The sequence below is a fragment of the Cyprinodon tularosa genome, unplaced genomic scaffold, assembly GCF_016077235.1.
Source record: "Cyprinodon tularosa strain WSP-4 unplaced genomic scaffold, ASM1607723v1 ctg137, whole genome shotgun sequence".
NCBI classification, from domain to species: Eukaryota; Metazoa; Chordata; class Actinopteri; order Cyprinodontiformes; family Cyprinodontidae; genus Cyprinodon; species Cyprinodon tularosa.
This window is the reverse complement of record NW_024038189.1, coordinates 1,420,988-1,442,622: the sequence shown is the minus strand read 5'-3', so window position 1 is coordinate 1,442,622 and position 21,635 is coordinate 1,420,988. Positions and strand designations below refer to the sequence as shown.

At 41.2% G+C, this 21,635-nt stretch overlaps 1 protein-coding gene across 1 annotated transcript in view; it reads right to left on the bottom strand.

The window, feature by feature from the left end:
* Positions 1 to 21,635, bottom strand: part of srp68 (signal recognition particle 68) — a 28,009-nt gene that overhangs the window by 4,789 nt on the left and 1,585 nt on the right. Inside the window, exons 3-15 of the mRNA XM_038278036.1 lie at positions 18,733 to 18,846; positions 16,711 to 16,906; positions 16,484 to 16,566; positions 16,268 to 16,377; positions 16,096 to 16,175; positions 12,266 to 12,406; positions 4,800 to 4,898; positions 4,472 to 4,536; positions 4,158 to 4,311; positions 3,983 to 4,077; positions 2,812 to 2,941; positions 2,661 to 2,736; positions 2,529 to 2,581 (exon numbers count right to left, since the gene is read on the bottom strand). Coding sequence (XP_038133964.1) covers positions 2,529 to 2,581; positions 2,661 to 2,736; positions 2,812 to 2,941; positions 3,983 to 4,077; positions 4,158 to 4,311; positions 4,472 to 4,536; positions 4,800 to 4,898; positions 12,266 to 12,406; positions 16,096 to 16,175; positions 16,268 to 16,377; positions 16,484 to 16,566; positions 16,711 to 16,906; positions 18,733 to 18,846 — 1,396 coding nt within the window. The remainder of the gene's footprint in view (positions 1 to 2,528; positions 2,582 to 2,660; positions 2,737 to 2,811; positions 2,942 to 3,982; positions 4,078 to 4,157; positions 4,312 to 4,471; positions 4,537 to 4,799; positions 4,899 to 12,265; positions 12,407 to 16,095; positions 16,176 to 16,267; positions 16,378 to 16,483; positions 16,567 to 16,710; positions 16,907 to 18,732; positions 18,847 to 21,635) is intronic.

Genomic DNA, 21,635 nt, shown 5'->3' with positions numbered 1-21,635 from the left:
TCATTGTCAGGTCGCGGTGGTTTTCCATTGGAATGCATGGAATTCAGTAGAAAGACATTAGACTGTTTTATTGAAAATCTTTAATCTTGACTAATTTTTGGGGGTTAATGCATCTTATATCTGTTCCAGGCGTAACACTGTTGTTCTGTCAGACCAGCATACACATATATACCCGTCAATACCCTTTTATCCCTTTAGTTTACTACCTCAATGGGCGAGTATCCCTTTAGACATGTAGAAAAGCAACAGTTATTTTTGGTGTTTTTTGAAGCATATGGCGATCTAAATTGTATTTTTTTTGTATATGACTAAGGGGATACATGCCCGCTGAGGTAGTTTAAAGTCTGTTTTTCATACAAAACTAAAAGAATAAATGCAAACCCGACGTATTGCACATAAATATTGACTATGGGTATGCTGGTCTGACGAGGTATTCTCAAGCAACAGAACACCGAGGATGTTCAGAAAACACGCGGCACTAAATGCTTATAAAACAGGAGTGGAAGAAAATCATCCAACCAACAACGTCGCCTCTTTGCCTAAAAGTTAAACACTGGATTATTTACAGAATGACACATAGGCTGCCATGATTTATAAATCGTCTCCCGCTGATTTAGTATTGAAGGATGGAATTAGTTTTAACACCCGCCAATCATCTCGTTATGATGAGAACACAGCTTTGGATATCTTTAGATAATGAGAAAATTAACACCGTTTTCTTGTAAAAAACCACGGTGAAAAAGTATCGGAGGGACACGACTGCTCTCGGATTCTGTACATCGGTACCGCTGTGTTCTGATCTCATTTTAACAGAAATCTGACATTTAAAGGAAAAGTCGCTCATATTCAGAATTCAAACTTCTGAAAGCTCTTTAAATCTGAAATTATTCCATCCTGTTCAATAAATGATCAGTGTTTTTAATTCAGAGTAATTTTCATGTGAATGTGCTTTACTGGAGGCATCCATGTTTGTCAAAGAACACTACTGCCACCTACTGGTTAGTGACATTGTCACGGTGCGGTATCGGCTGTTGATCAAGTCCCAGTGCTGTATCTGGTGTTTGTCACAACGCGCTATTATCCAAGTCATCTTGAAAACATTTTTCTTCCAAATGTTGGCTACATATTACGGGTTTTTTCTCTGGCCAGAAGTTCGATGGCAAATCCTCCCTCTTCAAGTTGGCAATCCGTGATCGCAATAAAAATTATTATTTTTATTTGTTTACCGATTAACGCTAAATTCATGAAATCACCGCAAACGTATTAGTTTTAGGTATAAATAATGACCCATTAATCATTCCTTGCTGATCGGACTTTTCCCTAAATGGAGATAAAGTTTGTAAATCTACCGTAATTTTCGGACAATAAGCTGCAGGTTTTTTATGTTTAATTACCATATGGTTCGTGCACAGAGAGGCAACAGTTTGGGGACGCTCCGATTTATTATCATTTCAACACAATTTGCATATTTGCAATTGCATATTACGTTTGTTTTCCATAATGAGGGTGTCACACAAACTGTCTTGTGCTCGCAATGTCCGTCTTTCTCGCCGTCGTTCTGTCTAGTACCACTCGCGGTAGAAGTCTGCTTCTGGAGGATCGTCCTTGTGTGTGGAAGCAAATGTGACGTCAACATGGTGGATGGTAAAATCCATAGATTTAGGTATTACCCTAGTGGCCAATAGCTGTAAAACTCCATAGATAAGCCGCATTGTTATATAAGCCTCAAGTTCGAAAAATGGGGAAAAAGTCACGGATTATAGTCCGAAAATTACGGTAGTTGAAAATGTCTTGCATTACTTTGTTTGCTTTGCTCTCCATTCAGTTTGCTTTGAGAGGAGGAATGAATTTTTACCAGGAAGCAGCTGGTTGAGGGAAACCTTAACAGATCTGCTGCTTTAATTTTAGTGAAAGTTGATTAGTCAAAGTGTTGACTCAAGGATGGGAGAGAGTGGGACCTGAATATAAATGCATGCGGCACTTTGAAGATTTTTTGTTGTAAACATTTTGTAACCCATAGATCATTTTCTTTTTTGTATAATACATTACTTTATGTTGGTTAAGGCCATAAAAGCGTAATGAAATACACTAAACCTGAAAATAATAGGTTATGTAACATGTGCTGGTGAAATGACGTTAAAATGTCTAGGTGCATAGAAACGTTTACGAGACACGAACGTATTAGTTTTAGCTATAGACAATGATCCATTGATTAGTCCTTGCTGACCGGACTTTTTTTAAGACTTTTAAACAAATATGTAGCTGCAGAGGGGAAGAGCAGGCCGAGCTTTCTCTGCTTCTTTGGAGATGTTAACCTCTGTCTCCACAGCCATAGGCTAGCTAAACTGGATTATAGGCTAGCTTATTTTTGGCCTTTTTAACATGTGACTATGCTCTGATCTAAACTGTTGGGTTACATTTTTGGCTGAAAGTTTAGCGTTGTCCAGCAGTTTCAAATCTAATAGGATCAGCCTCCACCTGAGACCAATTTCCTCCAAACAGTGTGAAATTCACAGCTGTCTTCTTACCCTGTTGTCTTTCACCTGCTGCTGAGAGCTAACTTCAGGCGTTTCATCAGTGTCTGAAACAGAACAACATCTATCAGGATCAAAGACACCCAGACAACATGAATCAGTGTGTTAAATCCCCCCTAAACGCACCCAGAATAGCGGCGGCCTGAAGCGAGTACTTCTCAGCGTTGACCTCAGCGATGAGCTCCTGGACATCAGGGAGATCCTGCACACATCGGGACGGTTATAAACGGATGCAGAAAGCAAACATTTGATCATGAAGGAACGCGCCGACACAAACCTTCAGGCTATTGTTCAGATTCTTGGCTTTGGACTGGACCTCCTTGGCATATTTCAGCACCCTCTCATACAGAACCAGCGCCTCGCTCCACTTCTTCACCAGAACATAAGACTGGGCTATGAAGAAACACCTGGAAGAAGAAGATGATGGAGTAGAAACAAACTGAAAATATTTCAGGATTTAACAAGCTCTCTAAAAACTGACACTACTACAGATCAAAAACATGACCTGAAGACCAAAAATAATTACAAATTTAGTTTTTAAGAAAATACATTTTTCTTTTGTTTATTTTAATATGGTGTGCAGGTCGTCAAACAAACATGCATTATGTTTTCTAATGCTGTACACGTTTGTATAATACATAGATTTATTAAATGTAAACATTTCTTTCAACAAAAATCGGGTCAAATTCCACGGCACCATTTGGCAGCTCGCTTAACGATTCTCTTATCGATTCCAGGCAGCACTAGAGCCTAGCGCTGGGCAGCACAACTTACTTCAAGTTTTTTACGCAAGTTACGCGAACGGCGTTCAGTAAGCAAGAACGACGTGACCAGGCGTAAGTCTAGAAAAGCAAAACAAAAACGGTCAAAGCGACTTAAAGTTTGGCTTCATTTTAAGGAAGAGAAAGATGGCAACAAGGCGCTTTGCAATCATTGTAAAGTCGCAATAACATCTGCAGGAGGAAATACATCCAACACGCAGAAACACCTGCGCACACAACATGGCATACATTTTAACGAATGTCGCGGTTTTGATGCTTCTGGACAGAAGCTAAAATTACGACCAGCATGGAAGGCAACTCTGGTGGTTAGTAGCTAGTTTTATATCACTGTAGTAGGATGCTTTTATTGTTTCTAGAATATCAATGCAACAAAACCTAAACCGCGCGTTGAAGCGGCGTGCGATGAATTCCACTATGTGACATTTAATCATGAACGCTTATATATTTCAGGCCAGATAGTCCTTTGTTAAAGTGGACTGCTCCTTTGTCTCATAGAAAAAGATCCTGTGTTGCCATATGAGTTTTATAGAACACTAACATTTTTGCATCTGTAGACATTTTTTTGGTCCAATATGGCTCTTTGAGCAATTTCGGTTGCCAACCCCTGCTGTAGACGATCATTTTAGAGTCTCTATTTGAGTAAAAAACACAACAAAAAAAACAGACCTGTAGGCCTTGTAGACCAACGTCTTGAGGGACACCTCCTTCTGGAAGGTGTGGTCATCCTCGAGTCCCTGCAGGGTGGAGAGCTCAGCCAGACTCTGCCAGATAAACAGCAGGAACACATCAGATTATCAAAGCGAGGGACACCCACAGCTGAAGGACAGTTCCCGACACCCACCTGCAGGATGATGTCGTAAAGCCGGATCAGATCTTGTGGGCGGGGCCCCCTCTTGTTCTCGTCAGCCCCGGTCTCCTTCAGTTTAGCCTGCAGGGTGTGAGCCATGCTCTCGTTTCTCTTCACCAACGTGCACAGCTTGATGTAGGTCAGATAACTGGGAAGGAAGAGCGACAGGAATCAGAGAATGGAAACCAGACCAAACCAACAGATCTAACTGATCAACAAACGTTTTCATGAACATGAACCACAGCATCAGGAAATCTGTGGACAGTCTATGAGCGAAGCACCAGCTGACAGCCTAGTCCTATTCTTACCTGTGCAGGAACTGAAGGTTGCTTATTTTCCCGCTTTCGTTATCAGAGCTCCTATCACGTTGTTTCTGCAAACATAGAAACATTTTTATTACTTTTTAACCCACATTTCTTAATTTTTATTGTTTAGACTAATTCACAGTGTTGCATTCTCTGGAAGTTCACTAAAAGAAGCTTCAGCAGCAGGTTGCAGCCATAAGATGTCGAATTGTTTTTAATAATGCCCAATTGATTTTAAACCAGAAAATGTGTTATTTTAAGATCAACTTAAGACAAGAAATCCTGCGAAGTGAAACTCTTAATGTCAGAATAGTTGGCAGCTTGGTCTCACCGCCTCGCTCTTCAGCTCCTCTCTCACAGCCTGGATGGTGTCTCTGCACTCGGCCAGCAGGGTCTCATACAGATGTTCTTTGGTCTCCTCATTGACGGCCTGGACAGAAAAAAAAAAAAAAAGCTTATTGATGACCGACTCTGAAGCAGAACAGAAGGAAGATCCTCATACTAAAATCAACATGGACCCAGAAACCTGATAATTCAAGCTGAATGCTCCAAAAACGGATCTAAAAATAAGAATATTTCTAATGGGAAATGTATTTGCCTTACAGTAGCAGCCAAAATCAAACACCAGCCGAATGGCAGCCAACTTCCAACCCCTGGATTGACTCCCTCCACGTCAACAACTCCCTTTTACGACCCCCCTTTCAGAGACAGACAGGTATGGGGCATTGCAGGCTAACAAAGAAGCCAAACGACCCCCATTCCAAAGGGGTGGACCCGTTCATCCATTTCCATTTTCATGTTTTCTGAATGAAAACAAGGCTTTGTTTTTTTTCCCACTCTATAAAACCTCAAACTCAACTTTATTTCTGACATTTTGAATTAAATAAGCTTCCTGGATGGGAAGCAAAATGTCTTCAAACTTGGAAGCAAAGTACAGTGGATTCAGGTAAATAAAAATATTCGCATACGACATAAAAACCTGCAGCAACAGATGTTGGATATGTGGAAATATGTTTAAATTAGGTTTTTAAACAAAATAGAAGTCCATATGAAACAAAATTGATATGATTTATATTTAAGTTGTAGGTTTGGTTTCATTTACTGGTTGAAAATAGTTAAAATTTAAATTAATGTCTGTAAAAAGTCACATTATTTCATTCATGCAGAACTCTGGTAAGGCTGCTAACTTAAAATGTCTGAACTTTTATGATCCTTTTTTAAATAATCAACAAGAACCAGAATTGAAATGAAGATTTAAACCCAAACTAGCACTGAACATTAAAGTATATCTATGATACAACATAGATTTTCAATATAAACAACCTCTCTGGAAAACAGGACATTTTTTCCCCCTAATAATTCTCTCAAACACATTTTTGTAAGTGAAAGAACCTGTAGTTTTACAATCTAAATATTTCAACAGAGAGGAGTAAAAGCCAGACTTTGACAGGTGTGTAACTTTAGGTATGTTGCAGGGCGGGCTCTCCGTGCATTCCTGCACATCGCTGCTGCGGAGTTTCAGGCTTCAATCTCAACATTTGTTCTCCTGTTCAGCCGCTTCTCACTGACAGTCAGAAAAAAAGGCTTAGATGTAGAGCGGAAATGTTTAACGCTTGAATAGTTACTATCAGAGCATAAAAAAACAAACAAACCTCAAACTGCTTTTTTCCTAAACCAGAAGATGAATTCAAGCAGAGTAGAAACCAGGAGTATAAATGAATTCATTGCAGTCATCCTCCAGGTTTTAGGCCTTATTGTCCTCTTCTAAGAGTCATATAATCCCTGTGATCCTGGTGGCAATAAGGCAACATTCACACAGCAGCCCCAAGTGACCCAGCCCCGATTCTTTTTGCCCATATGGGACCTGGATCTGATCTTTTCATGGCACTGAACGACACAGACTTGGTTTTTCCCCCAATGTGACCCAGGCCACCTGGCTCTGGGGTCCTGAATCCGATGCGTATCTGATCATTTCGAATGCATTCATCCAACCTGTACGCCATCAATACCAGACAAAAGTCACTGTTCTGCGCCTTGCTATGCAGAAGTGGGAAGAAAAAAAAACAACCATGGCAAAGCAAAAAAAAAACTGATTTCACAAAAAAGAATCGGAATTGAGCATCAACGCCTGCAGTGTGACCGTAGCATAAAGGCCTGGTTATCCTCCCGCAGCAGTGCGTCACAGTTAGCTTGTCGGAGGTATGAAGCAGATAATTTTGATTTATGCCCAATTTTTAAGCGTGGTCTGTGCTATTTTATTCCACGCCACCACGCAACACAAGAGGGACAATCAGAAGGTATCTGTGGGTCTAGATGCGGCCGAGGCAGTGAGGAAGTGAAGGCAAGTTTGAATGATAACAGAAGGACATGACAGCTAAAACAAGTGGGAACCCAGGCGGAAAAAGTGTCCCAGCGTTCCCGCCCACCTCGATCTTCTAGCTGGTCCATCTTCGCAAGTCATTTTTTATAATCGTGGTCATACAAACAGAACAAGCCGGTAAGGTACCAAACAGGAAATACTAGGGGTGGAACGGTTCAAGGTTTCGTGGACACGCTTTTCGGTTCGGTACATGTTGATTGTTAGCCTGACATGTTGGTCATGTTGCTGTTAGCATAAACAAAACGTGTTGCACAATGCTTGCACACTGTTGCACTTTTATCCACAACTTTCTTTCCGCCGTCATCGTAGGTCACTCTAAATGCAAAGTGGTCCCATACAGCAGACCTATAAAGTGCTGCTGGCGCGTCTTCCAACTCCCGTTCTTTCCCACTCGCCATACCCACACAATTCTCCACAACAACTGATTTTTTTCTGCTACACCCGGCTAAGCTGCTTCGCTTCTTCTTCTCCTTGTTTACTACTGGTGGTTGGCTTTGGTCGCAGTACCGCCACCTTCTGCTCTGGAGTGTAAAAGCTTTGCCTATGAGAAAAAGGAGCAGCGCATGAACCGAACGCAACACACGCGAACCGAACCGAGACAGTCGAACCGAACGGTTCGGACGGTTTTCATAAACCGTTCCATCCCCAGGAAATACGTATCGTGTAGAGTGGATGTAGAATTGACCAATCAGAGGCCTCCTGTCTGCAGACACCTACAATTTGGGAGAGGTGCAGCAGAGTGTCTGCGGAAGGGGGGAGGGGCATATCTGCGTTCACTACAATACACGCAGACACCTGGTTTCTTTTTTTCTTTTTTCTTTTTAACAGTGTCCTGTCTGGCAATGTTGCAATAAGAATAATTGTCTTGATGCCAAAAAGAGCCCAACAGATTTTACTTTCACAAGTGGAGCAGTTTCGCAATTGCCATATTGCTCTACTTGTTTCATGCATATAAATTGCTTTATTATAATTATGCAGGGAGTTTTACAGTTTATATGGACACTGCAATGTAAACAGAGCAAAAAAACGGAAGAAAAGGGAAAAAAAGAGAAAAGATGAAAGAAAGAGGAGATAGAAAGGAGACGATGACAAAACATCTGGTTTCTAAGAATAAACCAGGCTTAATAATTTAACCTGGTTCTGCTTTTATTTGACTAAATAATGACTGGATACGGTGTTAGAGGTTTACCTGCCGAGGACCACACCCCCTTTAATAAACGTAAATTTTGATGAACGACCGAATCTGAGCTTTTGAAACCATTAAAAACAACAAAACATATAAAATAAACACGTTTCATTTCTATGTTTCAAAGGCCAGACCGTCCAGAGGAAGCAGGTTTCATGAGACCTTTCAAGTGAAGCGAAGTACCAACAGATGAGTCAAAAGTAGCTTTAATCCACCCAGGACCGTGACGTTACATACTTTCACCAACACCCTGTCGAAGCCCTGCATGACCTGCTGAACCGGTTGGGCATCCTTTGCTGTTCAGTCAGGGCTGGACACCTAATCTGATCAGAGATGGGAGAGGTTCTTCAGCGCAGACAGCTGTCTGACCCGATGTCCTCTGACCTCACCAAGTGTTGATGAGGTGCTAATGATCCTGCTGGGTGATATAAAGCCATTGGTGCATGCACAACAGAAAAGGACACCCAACTGCTGTGGCTAAACTTCAGATCAATATTCAGCTGTATAGTAATGGCCACTGTGGAGTATACTAACGTAACATCAGGCCCCCAAAGAGTCCCAAGAAGCAGAAAGGCGTTGAGTTTGTAACGCTGCTGCTGTTAGGTGGGGTCTGCTGAAATTCACAGAATGCAGGCGTGGGATGAGAGACGCTACATGCCTGAGAGCTGAGTGGACGAGGGTGTGACAGGTGTGCCTACAGGGAGGCTGCACGATGAAAGCAAGGAATGCTGGAAATGCTGATAAAAACCGCTGATTCATAGCAGAGGACAGCGCCACCCACTGATGGTTTCAGGAAGTGCATGGAAGCAGCTTGTATCTATTTTAGCTTTTAGCTGCACATTGATACTTGTTAAGGAATCACAGCTTTTTTACCGCATTTTGTTACCTAATTGTTTTTGAAAGTCCAATAAATAACCCAAGTGGGGATGGATTAAAAGTTGGACCGCGTTCTCACTAAATGGACACAGTCTGGCTCTCTGGAGCCTTAAAGGTCTGGCAGCAGCTCGCCTGAGAGTAGAGCAGGTTTCTACACACTGACTATTAATCAGGAGCCCTTCAGGGCTCTGTGGGAGAACAGACATGTTTTATGTTCACTAGAGGAAGATAATATTTATTATTTAATATTTAATCTGTTTGTGGTAATGGCTGATTTTTATTGTTATCGTGATAATGAAAACAGAGTTTGTACTCTGATATATCAGAACAACAAAATAAAACTTTCAAAGTCAGAATTACAATGAAACAACAAATAATTTCTCGAAAGAGAAGATTTAAAAACAGAGAGTGAATCTGTCTGCATGAATTTATTCCATGATTTCAGTGACAGAGGAAACTCTCTGCACTCTACAGACCCGCCTTACCTTCAGTGGTAGATTGGTAATGAACTGAAAGAGGAGTCAATATATAATTATCAGGGTTCCTGCCAGCAGATTTCAGCTTTCCAAGCTGCTAAAATCGAATCGTTCCCCCACTACGCTCATTTTTAATGAGCGTATCTGTTTTTTGACATCTGGACTTGGAATAATACACTGACTTAAAATGAAGCCAAAGCCCAAATAGATGGTTTTTAATAAAATGACCTCCTTATTTGCACTTATATGTATAAAAAGCACTGTAAAAATGTGAACCACGCCCCCTACAGCCTCTGTCATCAATGCAGATTGCTTGTAAGCAGGTGAACACAGAACTGCAGCCCTCTGCTCATTCTTATAGTTCACTCTCATACTTGACATACTTTTTTAAATATTTTCTCACCTTACGTGGGCTTGCTATGGCTGTCCGAGTTAAGCAGGATGCAGAGTATACACAAAATCCATTTAGAATCGATAAAAAAAAAATGCTTCGATTGTTTGCGAGGTCAGACCCGTTTAACACGGACGTGCTTGAAGTCACATCTGCTGAACTTCTGACCTGAAGTAAATTCAGGAAACTAGGCTGAAAAATGCATCGCTGCTGAACTACTGAGGCGTCAGTCTGCTCATCAAACAATGTTTCAGTCATTAAGAGTCTAATAAAAAGGCTATTGCAAAGATATTTGTCATTAAAACTTAATATCTCTTTAAGTAGTACAATTAAATGTCAGCAGAATTCCCACAATTAACTCAGAAAAATCAATAATCGATTGCTGAAAGTAAAAGAACAAAAATATATCAAGCTGGAAATATATATATATACAGGTGCTGGTCATAAAATTAGAATATCATGAAAAAGTAGATTGATTTCAGTAATTCCATTTAAAAAGTGAAACTTGTATATTATATTCATACATTACATACAAACTCATATATTTCAGATGTTTATTTTGTTTAATTTTGATGATTACAAATGACAACAAATGAAAATCTCAAATTCATCATATCAGAAAATTAGAATATTGTGAAAAGGTTCAAAATTGATGGCCCCTGGTGCCACACTCTAATCAGCTAATTAACTCAAACCACCTGCAAAAGCCTTTAAATGGTCTTTCAGTCTAGTTCTATAGGCTACACAATCATGGGGAAGACTGCTGACTTGACAGTTGTCCAAAAGACGACCATCGACACCTTGCACAAGGAGGGCAAGACACAAAAGGTCATCGCTAAAGAGGCTGGCTGTTCACAGAGCTCAGTGTCCAAGCACATTAATAGAGAGGCGAAGGGAAGGAAAAGATGTGGTCGAAAAAAGTGTACAAGCAAGAGAGATAACCGCACCCTGGAGAGGATTGTGAAACAAAACCCATTCAAAAATGTGGGGGAGATTCACAAAGAGTGGACTGCAGCTGGAGTGAGTGCTTCAAGAACCACCACACACAGACGTATGAAAGACATGGGTTTCTGCTGTCGCATTCCTTGTGTCAAGCCACTCTTGAACCACAGACAGCGTCAGAAGCGTCTTGCCTGGGCTAAAGAGAAACAGGACTGGACTGCTGGTGAGTGGTCCAAAGTCATGTTCTCTGATGAAAGTAAATTTTGCATTTCCTTTGGAAATCAAGGTCCCAGAGTCTGGAGGAAAAGAAGAGAGGCACTTCATCCACGTTGCTTGAAGTCCAGTGTAAAGTTTCCACAGTCAGTGATGGTTTGGGGTGCCATGTCATCTGCTGGTGTTGGTCCATTGTGTTTTCTGAGGTCCAGGGTCAACGCAGCCACATACCAGGAAGTTTTAGAGCACTTCATGCTTCCTGCAGCTGACCAACTTTTTGGAGATGCAGATTTCATTTTCCAACAGGACTTGGCACCTGCACACAGTGCCAAAGCTACCAGTACCTGGTTGAAGGACCATGGTATCCCTGTTCTTAATTGGCCAGCAAACTCTCCTGACCTTAACCCCATAGAAAATCTATGGGGTATTGTGAAGAAGATGCAATACACCAGACCCAACAATTCAGAAGAGCTAAAAGCCACTATTAGAGCAACCTGGGCTATCATAACACCTGAGCAGTGCCACAGACTGATCGACTCCATGCCACGCCGCATTGCTGCAGTAATACAGGCCAAAGGAGGCCCAACTAAATACTGAGTGCTGTACATGCTCATACTTTTCATGTTCATACTTTTCAGTTGGCCAACATTTCTATAAATCCTTTGTTTTTATTGGTCTTCAGTAATATTCTAATTTTCTGATATGATGAATTTGAGATTTTCATTTGTTGTCATTTGTAATCATCAAAATTAAACAAAATAAACATCTGAAATATTCTACAGGTGCTGGTCATAAAATTAGAATATCATGAAAAAGTATTTTGATTTCAGTAATTCCATTTAAAAAGTGAAACTTGTATATTATATTCATACATTACATACAAACTCATATATTTCAGATGTTTATTTTGTTTAATTTTGATGATTACAAATGACAACAAATGAAAATCTCAAATTCATCATATATATATATATAGTTTTGAAGTTCAAATTTTTTTGATTGAATAATTTTGACACAAACGTTCCACAGTGGGCGTGTGCTTCTCTTCTGTGCTTCTAAATCCTAAACTTATTAAACGCATAAATTTTAAACATTTAGCTTTAGTTTCCGTCATTATGTTTAAAATGATTAATCTTCTGATAAAATAGCTTCTGATGCAATATGAACTAATTACTTAATTGTGGGGATTTTCTTCAGGACTTGAAAAACCAGAGGCAGAGTTTAGATTTCTGTTTGTTTTAAAGGAGGCGTCTGCAAATGAAATAATAAGTTTAGCCTCGAAGGCAGAAGGTGGTTTCAGAAGTGATGAAATGTTGGGTTTAAACATCCTGACCTGAGCAATGGCGGCCTCGTTGTCTGCCAGACCCAGGAGGAATATCCGCGCCTTGTCGATCTTCACAGGAACGGTCCGGCCTCGCCACTCCACCTCGCTCATCGTGGCTGCCTGCTTGGTCCTTGCTTGAGTGATCAGGGCCTGAGCAGACGAGGGGGGGAGGATATACACCCATATAATTAAATTCTAGTCAGTTTATTTGTATAGCGCCAATTTTTAACACGTCATCTCAAGGCGCTTTCCAGTTCACCAGATCATCCAGTCAGATTGATACAAAGTTTTCTATCTGAAGAAAACTTCAGCAATCCCTCACACTAAGCATGCTTGTAGCGACAGTGGAGAGGAAAAACTCCCATTAAACAGGAGGAAACCTCCAGCAGAACCAGGCTCAGTGTGAGCGGCCATCTGCTGAGGCCGACTGGTTCAAGGAGACAGAAGCAGACATAGAAAAAGAAGCATAGATACAGAAGGAGCAGAGAGGTGTATGGGAATAACTATCTTGTACTGATGAAGGTCGACAATAAAAAAGATGAAACTCACCTTTCTTCTTCCAACTTTCTATTAATTTCTATTGTAGATATAAGTAGATATTAAATAACAGGTTTAAGGTTTAACTTTAAACATATTTCTCCAGTTGTTTTGTCGGCCATATCCCCAACCTGCAGATTTGTCTTGACACCCATTTTCCTAAATCACAGCCTGCTTTCCGAACCATCCACCTTATCAAAGGGATTCAACTAATCAGGGCACTTTGTTTCATTCTTCATCCTTTCTGATGTCTCTAGCAGCCATCTTTTATGATGGTTCCTCTCTGTCTGGGACATTGCTCAGACAGCTGCTGTTAATGGGAGAAGAGCTGAGCAAACAGTAGCTGAGAAGCTACTGTAACTCTAAGATATTTAAAGTTGCAGTATGTTAACTTTACCTCTATCTAGTGGTGTACTAGATGAATTACAAATAACCAAAAGGCGTGTTAAAGGAGAAGTCCGGTCACATTCAGAATTACCTACTTCTGTAGGTGAAATTATTCCATCCTGTTCAATAAATGATCAGTGTTTTTAATTCAGAGTAATTTTCATGTGAATGTGCTTTACTGGAGGCATCCATGTTTGTCAAAGAACACTACTGCCACCTACTGGTTAGTGACGTCACGGTGCGGTATCGGCTGTTGATCAAGTCCCAGTGCTGTATCTGGTGTTTGTCACAACGCGCTATTATCCAAGTAAACATTCTTCTTCCAAATCTCGGCTACATATTACGGGTTTTTTCTCTGGCCAGAAGTTCGATGGCAAATCCTCCCTCTTCAAGTTGGCGATCCAACGACCAACCCGTCCGTGGAGGATCAGGAATCGGAAACATCCAGCTGCCATGCACGTGGGCATTGTCAGTTTCACTATAGCTCTGGTGAATTTCAATGGTGAAGTCCTCTGGAAATCTTCAATAATTGTTGTTGATTGCAGATGTGTCTAGTAGTTCCCATTGATTTAGCTTGTAAAGCGGGGAGAATGGCGCTAGGCTTACCGCACCGTGACGTCACTGCTGGAAGATGGCAGGAGGGAGGGGCTACTATGTTTGGGCAAAAATGGCCGCTCCCACACTCAGTGACTCTCTGATCACGAAGAAAATTGTAATTTTTTTTAACTGATTAATGCTAAATTCATTAAATCATCGTGAATGTATTAGTTTTAGGTATAAATAATGACCCATTGATTATTCCTTGCTGATTAGACTCTTCCTTTAAGGTGCCCCCCCCATAAAGCATGTCAGAACTACTGAAGCTGTGGCGTGACACTATTCTTTTCGAATGGAGCTGAAACATTAACCTCCATAACAATTAGCTAAAATAAACAAAACACTTCTCTGAAAACGGGACAGAAAGAAGCCTAAAGTTGCCACCGAGTTTATATCTTGTGCAATAATCCCGACTGAAACACCTGTAACATTAAATGATCTACCGTATTTTCACGACTATAAGGCGCACTTAAACGTCTTTTTTTTCCCTCAAAATGTGCGGTGCGCCCTTTGGTGCGGTGCGCCTTATGTGTGTTGTAACTGCGACTTTTGAGACCACCTCATTGAGGAGATGATGAAAGAGTGGCTGAATGTAAGGAGACCAGGTGTTTTTTTTTTCCACTCATCACCATCGCTGTTAATATGTAACTCCATGCGTGCCCATCTCACAGCTGACGTGAAAAACATGGGGAAACAAATTAACGCTGTGCTCGCTGTTCAACCGCTCGACATCGGTGTGAACCGGACCCAGCAGGTGCAGCAGAAGCAGCAAGTTTACATGCAAAGTCAATGGTTGACGCGCGTATAGGTGCAGCAAAAGGTCCTGCAGGGCGTTTTGAGCTGCAGGAGCGTTTAAGCATCTGACGCACCGCCAACGCGCTGCTGCTGCTCGAGATGGAAAAATTGAAGTTTTGCTGCTGGACGCGCCGCATCAACCAATCAGAGAAGCTGATCTGGGAGCTGACAGCGAGACAGACACAGTGCTCTGATGACATATAATATTAAATGAAAAAGGCTGGATGGATGAGAAGATGATGAAAGGCAGGTGTATGTGAGGAGACCAGGTGCTTTTTTTCCACGCATCACCATCGCTGCGTGCCCATCTCACAGCCGATGTGAAAAAAAAAAGGTGAATCAAATGAACGCTGTGCTCGCCGTTATCCCGGGGGTCTGACAAAGGAGCTTCAAACGCTTGACATCGGTGTGAAGCGGCCGTTCAAAGTAAGGCTGCGAGCGGCGTGGGAGCGATGGATGACAGACGGAGACCACAGTTTCACGATAAGTGGAAGGCAGCGCCGGGCAAGTTACGCCACCGTTTGCGGATGGATTGTAGATGCTTGGACTAACGTGTCTGCTGACTCTGTTGTTCAAGCTTTCGCAAAAGCCGGCATTATTTCTGAGGAGCCGCGCTGCACGGAAAGTGACTCTGACAGCGAAGAAGGGGCATGTCTGATGTCTGATTTAGCGCAGCTGTTTAATTCAGAAACAGAGGATGATGACTTTGATGGGTTTGATTAATACTTTGTAATAAATACATGAATAAAGCACAATCATACTCAGTTTTGCTCCCGCTCTATTTTTCTACCTGAAAACTTAATTCAACAGCAGCCTCTGGGCGGGTCTCCTCCTCTTCACCGCGGCGGCTGGCAGGTGTTTTTTCATCTAAATAATCTAAATCTTGCAGCTATATTTGCTGTGATCAGTGGGAATAAAGTAGTTTTAATATGTTTTTAAGTGAGAAAGTCCACCTGAAAACTTCATAATTGCAGTCAGTTCATCCAGATTATCTATTTCTGTCGGAGGCGCTCAGACCCCCACATACCAGCGGTGCACCGACAGTAGAAATCGCTTCAACAGCAGCCTCTAGGCTGGGCAGCCTCCGGGTTCACGCGGTGGCTGGCAGGTGTTTTTCATCTAAATAATTTAAACTGCAGGCACCAGGATACCGGCAATAAAAGCGAACATATTCCGTCGGCAGGTTTCAGGATTTTAAGTTAATTTAGGAGTGATCACAGCGCTGTGTCATCTGCGATGTGTCTGTCTCACGGCCAGCTGCCAGGTTTGATTAATACTTTGTAATAAATACATGAATAAAGCACAGTCATACTCAGTTTTGCCCCCGCTGTATTTTTAAATACGCAGTAGAGGTATTTAAATGTAGTAGAGGACATGTACCGATATATAAAACCCGCGCCCTATAATCCGGTGCGCCTTATGTGTGTGTTAAATACAGAAATGGCACACATAACTGAGAGTGCGCCTTTTAGTACGGTGCGCCTTATGGTCGTGAAAATACGGTAGATGTACTCAGTGATCACCTCTAGCTTTTCAGCCATCATGCCTCCTCCTCCTCCAGTCAGCCTCATCTGCATCAAGTCATTGATGGCATTCTGGTCACCTGTGGTTTCATAATGAAGAGCAAACTTTATCAGACTCTGGTAAATAAACAACGATCCCATCTAAACCTGTGGATCTGTGTGAGCTAATCACCTATGTTGTAAGCACAGTAGCGGATGTTGGGCGATATCTCGTCCACACGCTGTCGATACAGGACCGCCAGCTCCTCGGTGAAGGCGCTGGCCAGTTTCTCATAGATGGTCCTGTGAAGAACAAGGGGAAGTTCTTTTATTCTTGTTCACGGTCTGGAAATCAGTCTGGAAAATGAGAATCCACCACTTTAGTAATTAGATTTGGGCTAAAACTTACTTGCACTTGTTGAAGGCCTCCATGGCAAGCTTCCACTCCTGCAGCTCAAAGTGAACCATCCCATTCAGGTACGCAGTGTAGGCCTGGAATACCAGAACAGAAACCAGCAATGACTAAAAACCATTTCATTCTTTACTACCGACGAGCTAAAAAAAGAAAAGTTCAGCAAAATGGGAACTAATTTTACCAGCGACTCGCTTTCATCTCCCTCTAAAGCATCTTCGTACCTGTGCTTCTAGCTTGGTCTTGGCGTCGACGCGCGGGCTCTCGCAGAGCTTCTCCAGCTTCTCGCTGTGCTTGGCAGCCTTGCGTAATCGGGCGAGCAGGTGGAATTTCTTCCTCGGTTCTGTGTTGGCCTCCTGCTTCAGCTGCATGGCGTAGCTCCAAGCTCGCTCTGCCTCCATCAGAACCAGTAACAGATACCTGCGGGTAGAAGGCGGCTTAACGGCTGCAGTCCAATGACATTTTAACACTTTAAATCTGGAGCAGTTTATTGGTTAAACTGTTGCGACCTTTAGGACCTATCAATACGACCCTTTGGATGATAAAAGGTTGAGAAAAAAAAAAAAAAAGGATAAAATCAAGCTTTATCAACAGTTCATTTCCCCTTCTTTTACTATTACTTCTAAACTAGAGACCTGACCAGAACGTAACTGTTCATTTGATGTTTTATCGAGAACTAATCCAGGGTTAAATTTAAGACTAAGACTTTTTAATGCCACTTGAAATAAAAATTTAAGACCAAATTCACAAGAAACACAAGAAAAACCTGCTTGCGACAACTTAACCCAAAGGTTTATTTTAACATAAACCACTGCACTAATGTTTCAAATGTTGAAAAGCTTCCCATACAGGAAAAAAGCTAAAAACAAACAAATGACAGATATATTTTAACAATTATTTAACTGAATTCACAAACTTTGTTTTAGCAGGGAACAAAACAAATCCGTTTTAAAGCCCCAACATAACCAGTGCTAAGTCTTTTTTGCAGCTATTTTTCTTTGTATGGTTTTCTTAGTATGTTTGATTTGGTGATAAGTGGAGGCGTTGCAGAGACAAGGGTGGAACAAAACTGAGAAATACCGGCTGTTTCTCTGTAACTCCATTTTGACGCTTTGTGCTTCGTGCTTCGCATGTGTGACTCCACTGCCTTAATTCCCATCGTTCCGAGCTTGAATGACTTCTTGCACAAATCCACTGAGCCTCATGTATGTTCCCTGGTTTTAGCCATGGAGAAAACTCTTGGCTGGAGACAATTTTGGTTACATTTACACTTGCTCATATTTTCCAGATAAAAAGTTAATGGTGCATCTCCCAAATGTCCCGGCCGCAACAACGCTTTATTGATTCCGCTATCGGGACGGAACCAATAATGGAGAGCCATCATTTTTGTCAAATTGTCAGTATTAATGTTTTATTTAGATTACAAAAATAAATCGTAAAAAAAATAATCCTATTTATGATGTTTTAAAAATTAAGACCTACGAAAGACTAATTTAAGACATTTTAATACCAATTAAGGCCTTAGTTTTATTTTGAAGAATTCAATGCCTTTTAAGACTTTTTAAGGACCCGCAGGAACCCTGTATCAACACGACCCTCCTGGTTGATAAAAGGTTGGAAAAAAATTAAAAATAAGTATAAAAACAAGCTTTTATCAACAGTTACTTTTTCACTTCCCCTTCTTTTACTGTTACTTCTAAACTAGAGACCTGACCAGAGTCTAACTCTTCATTTGATGTTTTATCGAGAATTAAACTGTTTCCTAATATGTATGATTTTCTCTGTTAGTCTGCAGTTTTGCTCCAACTGCAGGATTTGTGATTATGCAACTGGCTTGTTGCAACCTTAGACGCATTTTCTTCATTTGCTTTGGGACACTATAAGCTCTAGGTTTAAGATTCCCTGTTGCTAGCGTAAAAGAAATATGAACGGTATACATAAAGAAAAAAAAAACAAAAACAAAGTGAATTTAGGGAAACTAGCTTCTCTTTTCACTGAAATATTTTTATTTTATATGATTAACTGTGTATACAGATATTTTGCAAAATGCTCTTATTTATCTGCATAAATGCATAATTAAATTAACTTTTATTACTGGAATCAGCCGAGCTGCATCTTCAGTTGGTTAAATATTTTTCTTCACTATTGATAATGATTTTTTCTTCCTTTACCTTTATTCCTAACAGAAAACAACAACTATGAGTATTTTAAAACCAAACCATGAATAAAAATACCCCAATACCAACCTGCTATCAGAGAGGATTTCCACGGTGACTTTCTTTCCAACAAACTTGTGTCTGTTGCCCATTTTGAAGCCAAGAGTCTTTCGAAGCCGCCGCAGCCTTCGAGAGCAGTAGCCCCTGAAAGGAACAACAGCATTATTTTATATAAAATATTATTATATGCATTCACTCTTTTTAACCAAAGAATACTGTAAAGGTAATTTATCTGCTTGCCTTATTTTCCCCGACTACCAAAAGCAACAAGGAGAAACTGAGTTGTGTAAAATAGGAGCTTCTTTCCTAAAGATAATGTACTAACTTATGACATTTAATCATATCTAGACTCTTAAGGTGGAGTCACATCGGTTGCATACGGCCCTTTAAACAATGATCCAATTTTTTCCCCCATGTAGCACTGCGTGCATATAGAGAGGCTCTGACTATGCAGGGTAAGCAGATCCCGATATACACATTTTTTTTCCACTTCTGTGCCCTACGGATTGAAACCCATGACTAAGAAAGATTATAAAAATTTAAAAAACAGCACGGCTACAAGGTAAACCTCACTTCATGACCCGACTGCTGCGCAGCATCTCACCAGAACAGATTTTGGATTTTATTAGACTTATATCAGAAACATAATGGGAACTACGTTTGAAAGTAAAGAAAAAGCAGCAATAAAGTCGCTGGGACGGTTTATATGGGTACTGGGTGAGACCGAGGTGATTATCAGAGATCTGTGAAGTTGTGTTAAGTTTTTTCCACTTTTTTTTTCATAAAGAAGAAAGAGTGATGGCTGGAATTTCTACAGTCCCTCTTTGTTATTGTGAGGCTCAAATAGGATCACTGCTTATTCCCTTTTCTGTCCTTCTGAACGTCCATCATGGGTAATGTGTTGTTTTATTTTGTAAGAACAAGTCTACCTTGCTTGTTATACATGCGCGGTGTGACTCCAAAACCTGATTTGTTCCCGCGTGATTAACAGATTTTATTTTGTATTTTCCCCTCAAAGTGGAAGCGTTTCACTTTATAAACGCATCTCCCTTCATGTCAGACCCCCAATATCTGCAGTACTGCTGCGTAATCTGACCAAAACAGCCCTGGGGTCTATCTCAGTCAGAGCTACAGAAGCCCCCTTCAGAAGTCCATGTCTGGTGTGCATCCCCATCCACTTTTAATGAGCACTAAACGCCATGACCTCATCTGACTTGACTTTCTGCCGGATCAGACGCAAAATTTGATTTGTGTGTTAAAGGAATAGTACACCCAAAACATGATTAGCCTTCATTTTCTACTCACCTCCATGCTGAACAACACTCTGGAGTACTTTTTTGATATCTCAAATGCATCTGGAGATCTGGGAGGCTTCTTGCTGTCTGCTGACATTCAAATAATGGAGGTCCATGGCGCCCGAGACAGAAAGGTCCATAAAAGTCCACAAAAACATGTCAATATTCCTCCATACTGCTCGTCCAATGTAATCCAAGTGTCCTGAGTGGGTAGCATCCAGAATTTACTCGAAACGAAGTCATTTAGAATGTTTTTAGAGCATAAACAGTAGTGTATAGGATTTCCTAATAGCGCCCCCATGCGCGCTCGCGATTCTACGGAAGCCGGCAGACCAAACCAGCGCATTCAGCTCGGCAAAGAACTCATGCTCTTCCTCAACACTGAAGTCCTCAGACATTTTTCTTTCGTTGTTTCTTTCTTTGCACAGGTAAACAGCACATTTCTTCTTCTACGCTTGCATTATCGGCAGACCAGACGCTGAATGCGCACTTTCTTCCGGTTTGGTCTGCCGGCTTCCGTAGAATCGTGAGCGCGCATGGGGGCGCTATTAGGAAATCCTATACACTACTGTTTATGCTCTAAAAACATTCTAAATGACTTCGTTTCGAGTAAATTCTGGATGCTACCCACTCAGGACACTTGGATTACATTGGACGAGCAGTATGGAGGAATATTGACACGTTTTTGTGGACTTTTATGGACCTTTCTGTCTCGGGCGCCATGGACCTCCATTATTTGAATGTCAGCAGACAGCAAGAAGCCTCCCAGATCTCCAGATGCATTTGAGATATCAAAAAAGTACTCCAGGGTGTTGTTCAGCATGGGGGTGAGTAGAAAATGAAGGCTAATCATGTTTTGGGTGTACTATTCCTTTAAGGGATTAAAGGCTGATGTTTGCTGGGAGACCAACCCACTAAAGAGTCAAATAGAACAAAAGCGTACAAGTTAAATATGCAGATTTTGCTTTTAATACAAGACACAAGTTTTGGTCTGTTAATATTCTCCATCTAAGGCTCTTAAAGTGGCACGGTGTTAGCTAAAAATCAGGTAAAAAAAAACTCATATGAAACACCCTTTGTTACCCGATTATTAGTTATTCAAAGAGAAATAAACGGTCAACAGTTATAGAGCTTAGAGCCCCTGTCACACCTTGACGATTAAGCTAGCGTATGCCAGCGTTCTAGGAGATTCTGGGACAGCAGGCATACGCTGGATAAATCATCAAGGGGTGACAGGACCCAAAGCAGCTTCTGTTTACCATTTATTTCTAATTAAATAACTAATAATTAACTTTCTATGTATTTTTTCCAACTCCGGGTGTATACATAACATATTCATAATGAGTCCAGAACTTATGTCCAACAACATCCTAAATTCTGCACAACGCACCGCAGCGTAATGCCCATGAAATGATGCACAAGCCAGTGTCCTGAGGGGGCAGCAATGATCCAGCCTGCATAAAAAAGATTTATTTGATCATGGTATTAACTTAGCTGTGGTTTACGCCCCCCCCCAAAAAAGGAAAAAGGAAGAAAGAAGGTTTTAGGTGTCAGCAGATTGAGCGCCATGTCTGCTTGGAAGTGTGTTGGTGGTGGGCGTGAACGCAGGGAGGATCCATCAACTTCACCTTCTGGCTC